At 35.8% G+C, this 13,369-nt stretch overlaps 1 protein-coding gene across 3 annotated transcripts in view; it reads right to left on the reverse strand.

Moving 5' to 3' along the window:
- ARHGAP12 (Rho GTPase activating protein 12) overlaps window positions 1-13,369 on the reverse strand; it is a 153,688-nt gene that overhangs the window by 4,287 nt on the left and 136,032 nt on the right. For all 3 annotated transcript variants that reach the window (XM_066386879.1, XM_066386878.1, XM_066386880.1), the window contains 4 exons: window positions 7,642-7,743; window positions 5,358-5,456; window positions 3,580-3,682; window positions 2,109-2,225 (listed from right to left, as the gene is read on the reverse strand). In XM_066386879.1, the coding sequence (XP_066242976.1) occupies window positions 2,109-2,225; window positions 3,580-3,682; window positions 5,358-5,456; window positions 7,642-7,743 (421 nt within the window). The remainder of the gene's footprint in view (window positions 1-2,108; window positions 2,226-3,579; window positions 3,683-5,357; window positions 5,457-7,641; window positions 7,744-13,369) is intronic.

The following is a 13,369-nucleotide window of genomic DNA, read 5'->3' on the forward strand; positions in this document are numbered from 1 at the left end:
AGAGATTTGTTTATAAAAATGAACCACTTTGCCCTGGCCGGTTGGCTCAGCGGTAGAGCGTCGGCCTAGCGTGAGGAGGACCCGGGTTTGATTCCCGGCCAGGGCACACAGGAGAAGCGCCCATTGGCTTCTCCACCCCTCCGCCGCGCTTTCCTCTCTGTCTCTCTCTTCCCCTCCTGCAGCCAAGGCTCCATTGGAGCAAAGATGGCCCGGGTGCTGGGGATGGCTCTGTGGCCTCTGCCTCAGGCGCTAGAGTGGCTCTGGTCGCAACATGGCGACGCCCAGGATGGGCAGAGCATCGCCCCATGGTGGGCATGCCGGGTGGATCCCGGTCAGGCGCATGCGGGAGTCTGTCTGACTGTCTCTCCTTGTTTCCAGCTTCAGAAAAATGAAAAAAAAAAAAAAAAAAATGAACCACTTTGCTAAAATTTAGCTCAGAAAACAGCTAAACCACTCTTGGTGCAACAGAAGCCATTCAGTGCATCCAGAACAGCTTACCACGCCTTATGCTTTTTGTCATCTGCACTCCGCCTACTCCTTCCAATTTCATGTCAGTTTTCCTTCTTTTCTAAACCCAAGAACACCCCAACTTATATTTGCTTAAAAGCCTTACTAGTTTCTACTCCATCTGCAGAAATCAAGATTCCTCTAAATTCGGCTTCTTCTCACCTCATCACTCCTGGTCTCAGCTAAATGTCATCTACATAAGAAAATCCTCTGAACATCCTATCTATCATAACCACTTCCAATCACTCTCTATTTTATTATGATGTTAGATTCCTCATAGAAGACATTACTCTTAAATTATATTGTCCATCTCTCATTTTTTTTCCATCTCTCATTTTTATATATTAAGTTTTATAAGGGCAGAGACCTTCTTGAATACCAATAGGTATTCATGCCTAGCACTTAGTAAATACTCTAGTATTAAAACAAGCATGTATATGCAGACCAGGTGCCAACACTGATTTCACAAAATATATTTTAAAGACCATTTTTCTCATCTTTCAATCCAAAATGCCACATTTATGGTAACCATTCAGGAAAACAAACAAACCAAATATCTGAAGTAATGAGTAACACCATAAAATGGCAAGTTTATATTTCTCAATGAAAAGACCTGGTGAACAAACAAGTGGCCGTTTCAGTTCATTTATTTGTCAGCATTTTTTAACCTCAAAATGCTAAATTCATGTGCATTATCTTGGAGTACTTGTTTGTCTATAACTCTTAAGGTTGTTAATCTGAACCACTTAGTTAGCTGAACTCTTCCTAGAAGTTGTAAATATCTTTTCAAAGAAACCCGTTTACGTATTTTAATTTAGATGCTTTGCAAACAGATGTTCCAGTGATGGTCTTTGTCAGAAACTTCATGATTGGAGACAAACAACACCCACCCACCACCCTTTACCTGTATCTTTATTTACAAGTAACTATAGATATAGGTATAACTATAGATATACCTATATCCAGTGTTTGGAGTCATGTATTTAAAAAACTTACCTTTGGAATTAAACATGCTTTTAAAAACTAAAGGTAAATACAAGAATATTATATATTCTTTAAAATAATATTATGTGATTCTAACGAATGCTTTCTTATGAAAACACAATATTGTGCATTATAGTACTTTTAATGAAATAACAAATGTATAAATTAAAGAACACTTTAATTTTTAAATTACCTTAAATTAAAACTGAACACAATCAAGAATAAAATTGCTTGTTCAACATTTTTCTTCTTTCTACTGTAATAATGATTGTCTATTCAAAATTTCTTCTGATTTGTACAACTCAAAACTAAAAGGCTGTCTTCTAAAACTCTGCCACTCACCTGATCAGATGGTGCACGTAGTTCCCTCTGAGACAGGGTTGCTAAAAACTTAGTTTAGTATTTATGTCTGCGCTCAATGCTTTAATTAAAATAAACTCTTCATTAAAAAGAGCAATTTTAATTACTCAAATGTATTTTAATCACTGAACCTAAAAGCTTTATGAATAAGAATTAAGAACATTTTTATAGTTTGAAAATTTTTCAGTTTTTAATTTACAATGTCTTATTTCTGATTTTGGTCAAAGTTTATTATTATAAATACCACTTCTACCTACCTTTAATATAACCTTTTTCACGAACAGCTTGCAAAGTGGGGCGCCGTGTAAGAAACTTCTTTAAGTTTTTCTTTGTTTTTTTCTGTTCTGAAGAATCGATGCTGGACACTTTCATAGCTTAAATAGATATTAAGCATTTCATAAAATGAAAACCTTTTTGAAAAAGCTTTTTACCTAACACTCAAGATATATTAATCTCATATATAAGAATCACAGTATAAAATAAATTCAGTTATTTTAACTTAAATATGGTTTAAGAGTAACATCAAACTAGCACAGACTCAATTTCAAAGTGATAAACCAAACAAAACATTTCCTTTTTATAACTAAGCACTTTGGTATATGTATCAAGGTATTCCTAACTTATTCTAATTTATAGTCACTATTTCATAAATGATAAAACATTTCTTCCTTGACCTTCCATCCAATTTTAGAAGGTTAAAAAGGACCAGCAAAAAAAAAAAAACAAAAAAAAAACCCCAAAACACACAAAAACTTATAAAACATAAAAAAAAAATCCTTCCTCCCTATCCTTACTGAACTGGGGGCAAGGGAAGAAGAGGGAGAAGGGTGGGGGCTCATAATTATCTGTAGTTTTGGCTCTCATTATAATTATCTGTACTCTGAACTAGGAGTACTCTGGAAGATGTTCTATATTGCCTTTGATACTGACTTCTATTTTCCTTAACAATAACAAAAATTCAGAAAGTAAATTTCTTTAAAAATAATTATATTTGAGGAAACAGTATATTAGTAAAGAATTACAATAAAATTTTTATCTACTTAAACTGTTATATAGTGACAATCAATGTCAGTAATAGGCCTAAACTTCACTGGAATATGAGAGAACAAAAGTAAAACTGATTTTCTAATCATTCAGTTAATTTGAAGGCCCCCAAAATGATCAGTTATATGTGAATTTGTGAAAATAGATTTAACAATGTTCAGAGCCATAACGAATGGCCTATTTGGCAATGTACTTCACAAGGGGCTGTGTTAAGACAATGCTCGCCTGTATCTATAACCTGGAGAGCGAAATAAACGCAGCTGCACGTGCACAGACGTATCCAAGGTGTCAGTATGAAACTATGGTATCTATTCCAAGACTTTTGATTTTTTAAAGTGTAAGATTCTATCTAGAATCAGAAACAGTAATTATATATTTTTAAATCAATAATGTTCAGCTTCCTAGAGAAGTAAAAAGAGGTTCATCTCCATACATTTTTTTTTGTCTTGAAGTTTCACAATATCTCAAAATTAATATGATGCTCTAGGGATGCCTATGATGAGGTTGAAAAACAATCAGTTAACAAGGAGAGTACAAAGATGTTGAGATTGCAAGTACTTAATAATAACTCTCTTATAACATTGGAGATTTCACTCAGCTTTTACATACTTATTTAAAATCTTCGAAAAGCAAAGAAATTAAGCTCAACCAAAACATTAGCCAAACAGAGAAAAAATAACTTACAACGAAGTTTCTTAGGATCCTTATGATCCTTTTCTTTATCATGTTTTTCTATTCCTGGTGACTCTGGTATCTCTTCTTCAACTGCTTCATCAGTTTCTACTGTCTATGGGTTAGAGATTTCCCAAACAAGTATTACTTTTGGTATTACTTTAGAGGTAATGGCATAACTTTCAGAATGATGAGTGACTGACTCTTCTGAATGATTTTAGGGAACCAAATAGTATATGTAGTAGGTGTGATTTAAAGATTTTTATTTTTTTATTTTAGAGAGAGGAGAGAGGAAGGGAGGAAAAAGTGGGGGAGACGGGGAGATGGGGGGACGAGAGGAAAGAGCTAGAAGCATCAATTTATAGTTGCTTCCTATACATGCCTTGACCATGCAAGCCCAGGTTTTTGAACCTACAACCTCAGCATCTCAGGTTGATGCTTGCTCCAGTGCACCACCAGGTATGATTTACATATTTGATAAATCATTTCAAAATATTTTCCCCACTATATGGCATTAATTCTAAATTTCCAGAAAGAAAAAATTAGATAATTCACAGGAAAATGGATTTACAATGACAATGATGCCATCTGGCCTCTTTATAATCAACTGCATATGAGTAACAGTATTAACAGTTAAAGGGTCAGGCAACAATCTGTGGTACCAGAATAGGATGGAGCTACATTATGATAAAACGGTACAAAATAAAGCTAAATAGTCATTGCTGTATTAATTTTTCACACCAACAGGCTTTTAAAATTATGCTTTGTGTTAATATACTACTGACAGACTCATAGACTTTAGGAATTTTTTTAAATCTTACAGATCTTCATTTACAGCTTAACCATGATCACTTTTACAGGTTAAAAAACTTGATTTGAGTTCTCAAACTTGATCTTGATTTGCTTTTCACACTGAGGTCTCTACTCCACTGAGAATTTATTTTTGTGTATAATGCAGGGAAATGTTCAAATTTCTTCTTGGATATCCATTTGAGCCAGAATCATTTACTAAAAGGTATATTCTTTCTCATTAGTCTATAGTGCCCTATCTGGACTGAAGTGTTCAAAGGTACAGGGGTCTGCTCTATAGGTGTTTGTATCTATCCCAGCATGGACACCACGCTGTACAGCTTTACAAAGTCCTGACATATGACAGAGCAAGTCCTTGCACTTACTTCTTCAAGAGTGTCTTGAATATTTTTATTCCATTAATTTTCAATATGAATTTTAGAGTAAGCTTCTCAAGTTCCACCAGAAAACCTAATTTTGAACGAGATTCAAAAATCTCAAATCTGTAAATTTATGAATCATTTGGAATTATGGGGGGGTACTAGAAAGGCGTCACTAGGAAAGAAACAGTGCTGATTAAGAGACTATAGTTCCATTAATTTCACAATTTTGCCTAGGACCTGTTTCCATCAAATAGTACTATTTCCAACTCATTCTGTCATTGAATAAATACTATGTACTAGGCACAAGCTGACTGTTTCTTTGTGTGTCTTTTTTTGCAACTATTTCTTTTTTGGACCAATTCCTCATGTGAAAATTATTTAAAATAATTTAAATATTTTAAATAGTTAAACACTATATAAATGAGAATGTTAAATCATCATTCACTAACCCCTGGGAATTACTAAAGTTACCACTGTCTTCTCCACGTCTGTATAAATATATATTAAAAATGTGTTTTTTCACATATAAATTGGAATCTATATATGTAATAGCCAATTAGAAAGTGAAAAAGAAAAGATGCTCTGAAGTAAAAAAATATTCCTAAGTCAAACACATACCTGATTATTGATGGTAGTACTAAGCACTTTAAACCAATCATTAATAACACTATCATTATCAGACTGAATTAGCAGTTCTGTTCCTTGACGGGTTTTCAGCTTTAGAGAAAAAGAGAAAATAAAACAAAGTATGGTTAGTGCTTTCAACCAAATGAATGAATACATTAAAATAATACCAGTTGAATTACTTTATAAAACATGAAGTTTTTCTCACCATAAAGTCTCAGTGTAAATCTAATAATTTAGGATCCCAAACTCCACAACACAACAAATGCCATAAAACATCCTGAAATCTAATACACTTTACCATTAAAAAAATATGTTCAAAGCTATACATTTTAAATTAGAACTGAAACAACTCATTTGGAAAGAATAAAAAACCTAAAAACCTATGACATTTACACATAAATCTGAGAAATTTTTCTAAATCTGGTTAAAAAATGTAGTAAAAGAATGTACAGAGTCATATTTCATTATTTCCTATTTAACAGGCAAATATAATGGCTCAGTACAGAGCACAGATGATAGATTAATGTCACATCCCTTTTGGGCAGAAATATTACTAAAGTCAGTAAACATTACTAAACTCTCAAATCATGAATTAAGGATACTACTTTATTATGCATAGGAAGACAATACCAAATTGTGTATAATTTCTTTGGTTCAAAGTTTCTTACACTTGATTGAGGAAGAACTTTAAGAGACTTGAATAAAGCACTCCTCCTATTTTCTGGTTGATACTCTTTTTCCTACAAGAACACATGGCAACACTTCCCAAACATTCTGAGACATATGCCTCAAGCACAGTTCCTAAAGTAATATTAAGAAAGGTATTTGACCATGGAATCTTTTTCATTCTGGAATCAGTATTGACATTGCAAGGCTAATTTAGAAAACAGTGACTTCCTTCCCTGCATTTCTTTAGAAAGAGGGTCAAGTCAGTCAACCAATTCTGAATTTACAGCACATGTAAAATATTCTATTATAGGCTCTTAAAGATAAGGAAAAAAATATAGTTTCTCTGCTAAAGATAAAAAAAACCCAACTATCATCTAGTGGGGGCAATAACTTACAGATGATCATAACCCAGGTTACACTAAAATGAATGATACTTTAAAAGCACAAAGAAGCAGCGTCAGCATTGTGGCAAATGTTTTTATGGGTCTTAAAAGATTGGTAACATTTGACAAACAGAGACTGGGTCAGTACCCAAGGAAAAATAGTAAAGAGTGAAAATCATAGAGGCAGGAAAACAGCAACTAATCTAATCTGCCTAGACAACAAGATAGGAAAGGACTAACACATTAGGTTATAAAGGAAGACAGGGATCTGAAAAACTGTTTGCAAAGGTAGCCCCCAAAATTTCTCCTACCTCTGTACCCACAACACTCTACTGCAATATGACTTTACTAGTTCTCAATGAACAGGTAGACTCTAGTTCCCCACAACCCTAAATTCTTGGCTGGTCTTCTGACTTATTTTCACCAACAAAATATAGTAGTAGCATGTGAGTTCTATATTTAGGCCTCTAAGAAGCCTTGCAGCTTCCACTGTCCCCCTCTTGGAACCCTGATAACACCATGTAAAGAAGCCTGGAGCAGCCTCGAGAATGAGAGATTCTGTGGAGAAAGAGGCTTAGCAAACAGCTGGCACCAACGCCAGACATGTGAACTACAAACTAGACCACCCCACCCCACCCCACCCCACCCCAGTCAAGCCACTAGATGACCGAAGCCTCAGGAAAGTTTCCACTTGAGATCACAATTATTCAACTCAGTACATGCCAAACTGAGCAAACAAAATGATTCTTTTCTTAAGCTGCTGAACTGTGGGTAGTCTGATATGCAGCAATAAATAACTGATGCAGAATCTTACATTACTGTGGCAGGTTTTTAATGACAAAATGAAGTCTTTATTTCTTAACATTAGATTTTGCAAGTAAAAGAAATCACACCCTTTTTATTTTTGCTGGGGAAGGCGAGATTGTGGAACAAAGGCTTATATATACTGCTCACAAAAATTAGGGGATATTTCAAAATGAAAATAAAGTGATAAAATATCCCCTAATTTTTGTGAGCAGTGTAGTAGTCTGAGATACAATAATTTATGTAAATAAAGGCCAGATCTTCACACCAGCTTCTTTTGCTTAAATTATGACAAAAACTGACTTAATGACCAAATCTGCCAAAACTAATCATATTGAAAGACCATTTCCTAAATAACTCAAAAAGATTCAAATTACTACAGTTAAGAATGTGAATTATAATTTAGGAAAGTGTTTTACCTCAAATACATTCCTTTTGCTGGATTTATCCTTGGAAGCCATCTCAATCGTCGCCCCCTTAAGGTCCACTGTGAACTCGGGTTTGGACTGATTACTCCCAAACTTCATTTTAGAAAAAAAGGAAAAAACATTATGTGATATTCATGTACACATGTACATTCAAAAAGAATTAAGACCAATCTTACATTGTAAATAATAAAATAGGTGATTATCTCAAATGCTTCTCTATTATAAAATAATTCCCACTTTAAATTCAAAAAACTGTTGTAAGACATAAATATGTAGTTTACAGAAAAATAAATGACTTACCTCTATCCTAAGAAAAATACTAAATAAAGCCACTTTAAAATCTTTTTATACCCAACAGTGTAGCAAAGAGAAAAGAAAATCCCAATGTTTGATGAAAACTGTTGGTGAGGCTATAGAGTAATAATGGGCCCTCATATGTAAGTGGGGCATAAAGTGTAACAACTGGAGAAGGAAAATTGGTAATTCTCTATTTACAAATTTACAAGCATAGGTACTCCTTGGCTTAGCAATTCCACTCCTTCACATTTATGCTAGATTTAATATGACTATGTAAAAGTGTATGTTCAAAAAGGCAAGACAATATACAGAAGTAGGCAAAAGTAGGATTATAGTTGTGAGTATGCAAAAGTTTATTCTTGTATTATTAATTATTTTATTCTTCTTCATATCAACAACTGTAACCTACTTTTCCCCACCATGTATTATACGTTATATCTGGCAAATATCAAGGACTTTTCCACCTAATCAACATTCTCAAAATCTTATTTTGTGATTTCAAGAGTTATTTCCTTATCAACAATTTAGGTTATAAACAACGACCAATAACTTATGAAATAAGAAAACTCTAAGCCCCATCTTCCTCTATTCAGCTTTTGTTAGAATTATAACTAAGCCAGATGCTATGAAACCTTAGCCATTTAATGAGGAATGTGAAAAGAACAGAAATATTGTTGACGAGGGTAGTTTGAGAAGAAAAAGCACTTAACTAGATATTATATTTTGTTATCCAGATGAGAAAAAGATTAGCAAATAGCAGAAAATATATGTAAAGTATAGACTTACACTGTATTGCACTATCATTAACTTAAATTGTTTAGTCTGTTAACTTAGAAAATACCATTCCTATGTTATTGAAAGGTCTGGAGGTTTTAAAATCTTGAAGGGCTTGAGAAGCTGACAGATCCAGTGCTGGAGGCAGCCATAGATGTAGGAGGGGTTGATCCTTCCACATAACACAAGATTAAAGTGGTTCCATGTCACCCATCTCCAGACATCTCTCCAGCTCCAATCAGCGCAACAAGACACAGCTGAAGAGAAGAAGTGAGGAGGAGGGGCAGTAACTCAGGTCTCCATGAAAATCCAAGATATAACTACCCCTAATGAAGCAGAGAAAGCAACCCGCCCCCAGAGAGAGTAACTGGCAAAGCAGGCCTTCAGAGTCTCAGGTTATACCCACTGCATTCCTGGATACAGTTTCAAATAAGCCCCCTGCTGAGATCAGTAAACAAGACTACCTGGGGTTAAGAAAACCAAGTAGAAAACAAACAAATCAAGACTTCAAAGAGGCTCAACTAGAAAAACCAAATCCAAAAGTGGATTACAAATAACAGCTAGGAGTGACGTCACGGAAATGGCACCGTGAGCAGCGCGTCCGACAGATCTCCCCAAAATCTCAACAAATTTATCAACTAGAAACAGAAAAATTTATCCTCGGAGCATTCCGGAGTTACACACACACACTGAAAACAAATAACAGCTGATGACAACCCAAGAAGACCTAGAAATAACACAACTGAAAACTGGAGGCAGACAACACCAAGCCTAGACTCAACCAGTTCTACAAACAATATACTCAAACACACAGATATAATGAAAGACAGAGAAGTGCAATACAAATGAAACCCCAAGAGAAACCTCCAGGAAATGAACTGAGTGATATGGAAATAACCAAACTTCCAGATGCAGAGTTTAAAATAATGATTGAAAGGATGCTTAGGGATCTTAGAATAACAATGGATGGTCATTAAGAATACCTAAAGAAAGAAATAGCAAGTATAAAAAAGGACAATGAAATATTTAAAAAGAATCAGTCAGAGATGACAAATACAGTTATCAGAAATGGATGGAATTAAAAACAGGATGGATGAAACAGGATCAAATCAGCGAGTTAGAGGACAAGTTGAACGAAGGCATGGAAGCAGAGTAGAGGAAAAAAAAAAGAGACTCAAAAAGTCCAAGGAAACTCTTAGAGAGCTCTGTGACAACATGAAGAGAAATAACATCTGCAACATAGGGGTTCCTGAAGAACTAGAGAAAGAACAAGGGATAGAGACTTTGTTCAATCATATCATAGCTGAAAACTTCCCTAAATTAATGCAAGAAAAACTCTCACAAGTTCAAGCAGCAGAGAACTCCATTAAAGAGAAACCCAAAGAAATCAATACCAAGACACATCAAAATTAAAATACCAAAGCTAAGTGATAAAGAGAAAATATTAAAAGCTGTTAGAAAAAAGAAGGCTATCACTTACAAAGGAGCCCCCATAAGGATGACATGTGACTTCTCAACAAAAACACTTGAGGCCAGAAGGGAATGGCAAGAAATATTCAAAGTAATGCAGAACAAGAACCTACAACCAAGACAACTTTATCCAGCAAGGATATCCTTTACAATTGATGGAGAAATAAAAAGCTTCCCAGACAAAAAAAAAAAAACCAACTCTAGGAATTCATTACAACCAAATCAATGCTGCAGGAAATGTTAAGGGGCCTGTTGTAAACAGAACAAAGGGCGAAAAGAATATAGCACAAAAGGAATACAGCTTGAAAGAATAAAATGGCACTAAACAATTACATATCAATAATAACCTTAAATATAAATGGATTAAATGATCCAATCAAAAGACATAGGGTAGCTGCAGGTATAAGAAAACAGGACCCATACATATGCTGTCTACAAAAGACACACCTTAAAACAAAAGATGCAGCCCTGGCCAGTTGGCTCAGCAGTAGAGCGTCGGCCTGGCGTGCAGGAGTCCCAGGTTCAATTCCCGGCCAGTGCACACAGGAGAAGCGCCCATCTGCTTCTCCACCCCTCCCCCTCTCCTTCCTCTCTGTCTCTCTCTTCCCCTCCCGCAGCGAGGCTCCGTTGGAGCAAAGATGGCCAGGGTGCTGGGGATGACTCTGTGGACTCTGCCTCAGGAGCTAGAATGGCTCTGGATGCAACAGAGCGACGCCCCAGATGGGAAGAACATTGCCCCCTGGTGGGAATGCCGGGTGGATCCTGGTCAGGAGCATGAGGGAGTCTGTCTGACTGCCTCCCCGTTTCCAGCTTTGGAAAAATGAAAAAAAAAAAAAAAAAAAGATGCACATAAACTGAAGGTAAAAGGATGGAAAGAAAAAATTATTCATGCAAACGGAAATGAAAAAAAAAAGCTGGAGACCTGGCCGGTTGGCTCAGCAGTAGAGCGTCGGCCTAGCGTGCGGAGGACCCGGGTTTGATTCCCGGCCAGGACACACAGGAGAAGCGCCCATTTGCTTCTCCACCCCTCCGCCGCGCTTTCCTCTCTGTCACTCTCTTCCCCTCCCGCAGCCAAGGCTCCATTGGAGCAAAGATGGCCCGGGCGCTGGGGATGGCTCCTTTGCCTCTGCCTCAGGCGCTAGAGTGGCTCTGGTCGCAACATGGCGACACCCAGGATGGGCAGAGCATCGCCCCCTGGTGGGCAGAGCGTCGCCCCATGGTGGGCGTGCCGGGTGGATCCCGGTCGAGTGCATGCGGGAGTCTGTCTGACTGTCTCTCCCCGTTTCCAGCTTCAGAAAAAATGGAAAAAACAAACAAACAAACAAAAAAACATTAATAAAAAAAAAAGCTGGAGTAGTAATACTTCTATCAGACAAAATAGACTTTAAAACAAAGGCTATAGTAAGAGATAAAGAAGACCACTACATAATAATAAAGGGAACAATTCAACAGGAAGATATAACCATTATATATATCTACACACCTAAATATATAAAGCAGACTTTGATAGATTTCAAGGGCGAGATCAACAGCAATACTATAATAGTAAGGGATTTCAATACCGCACTAACATCACTAGATAGATCCTCAAGTAAGAAAATTAACAAAGAAACAGCAGATTTAAAGGACACACTAAATCAACTGGATTTAATAGATATCTTCAGAACCTTTCACCCTAAAGCAGCAGAATATACATTCTTTTCAAGTGCTAATGGTACATTCTCTAGGATAGACCACATGTTAGACACAAAAGTGGTCTCAACAAATTTAAGACTGAAATCATATCACGCACTTTCTCTGATCACAATAGCATGAACCTAGAAACCAACCACAACAGCAAAACTCAAAAGTTCTCAAAGACATGGAAACTAAACAGCAGGTTATTAAATAACAAATGGATTACTAATGAGATCAAAATAGAAATAAAAAAATTCCTAGAAACAAATAATGAGCATACAACAACTCAAAATTTATGGGACACAGCAAAAGCAGTTCTGAGAGGGAAGTTCATAGCATTACAGGCATACCTTAAGAAGCTAGAAAAAGCTAATATAAACAACTTAACCCTGCATCTAAAAGAACTGGAAAAAGAACAGCAAGTAAAGCCCAGATGTAGTAGAATGAAGGAAATAATGAAGATCAGAATGGAAATAAATGACATAGAGGCTAAAGAAACAATACAGAGGATCAATGAAACTAGGAGCTGGTTCTTTGAAAAGGTAAACAAGATCGATGAACCTTTAACCAGACTCACCAAAAAAAAAAAAAAAGAGAGGATTCAAAAAAATAAAATTAAAAATGAGAGTGGAGAAATAACAACTGACACAACAGAAATACAAAATATTGTAAGAAAATACTATGAAGAACTGCATACCAAAAACCTATATGAAATGGACAAATTCCTTGAAACATACAATCTTCAAAAATTAATCTGGAAGAATCAGAAAACCAAAACAGACCGATTAAAACAAATGAGATTGAAACTGTTATCAAAAAACTCCCAACAAAGAAAAGTGCTGGGCCTGATGGCTTCACAAATGAATTCTATCAAATATTCAAAGAAGAACTAACTCCTATCCTTCTCAAGCTATTTCAAAAAATTCAAGAGGAAGGAGGACTTCTAAGCTCCACTTATGAGGTGAGCATAATTCTGATTCCAAAACCAGACATATACAACACAAAAAAAGAAAATCATAGGCCATATCCCTGATAAATATAGATGCTAAAACCCTCAAAATATTAGCAAACTAGATCCAGCAATATATGAAAAAAATCATACACCATGGTCAAGTGGGATTTATTCTGGGGAGGCAAGGCTGGTACAATATTCGCAAATCCATCAATGTGATTCATCACATAAACAAAAGGAAGGAGAAAAACCACATGATAATTTCAATAGATGCAGGAATAGCATTTTATAAAATCCAGCACCCCTTTATGATCAAAACTCTCAGAGAAGTGGGAATAGAGGGAACATACCTTAACATGATAAAGGCCATCTATGACAAACCCATAGCCAACATCATACTCAATTGGCAAAAATTAAAAGCAATCCAATAAAGATCAGGAACAAGGCAGGAATGCCCCCTTTCACCACTCTTATTCAACATAGTCCTGGAAGTCCTATCCACAGCAATGAGACAAGAAGAAGAAATAAAAGGCATCCAATTGGAAAAGA

This window comes from Saccopteryx leptura, chromosome 5 (assembly GCF_036850995.1).
Source record: "Saccopteryx leptura isolate mSacLep1 chromosome 5, mSacLep1_pri_phased_curated, whole genome shotgun sequence".
Lineage (NCBI taxonomy): Eukaryota > Metazoa > Chordata > Mammalia > Chiroptera > Emballonuridae > Saccopteryx > Saccopteryx leptura.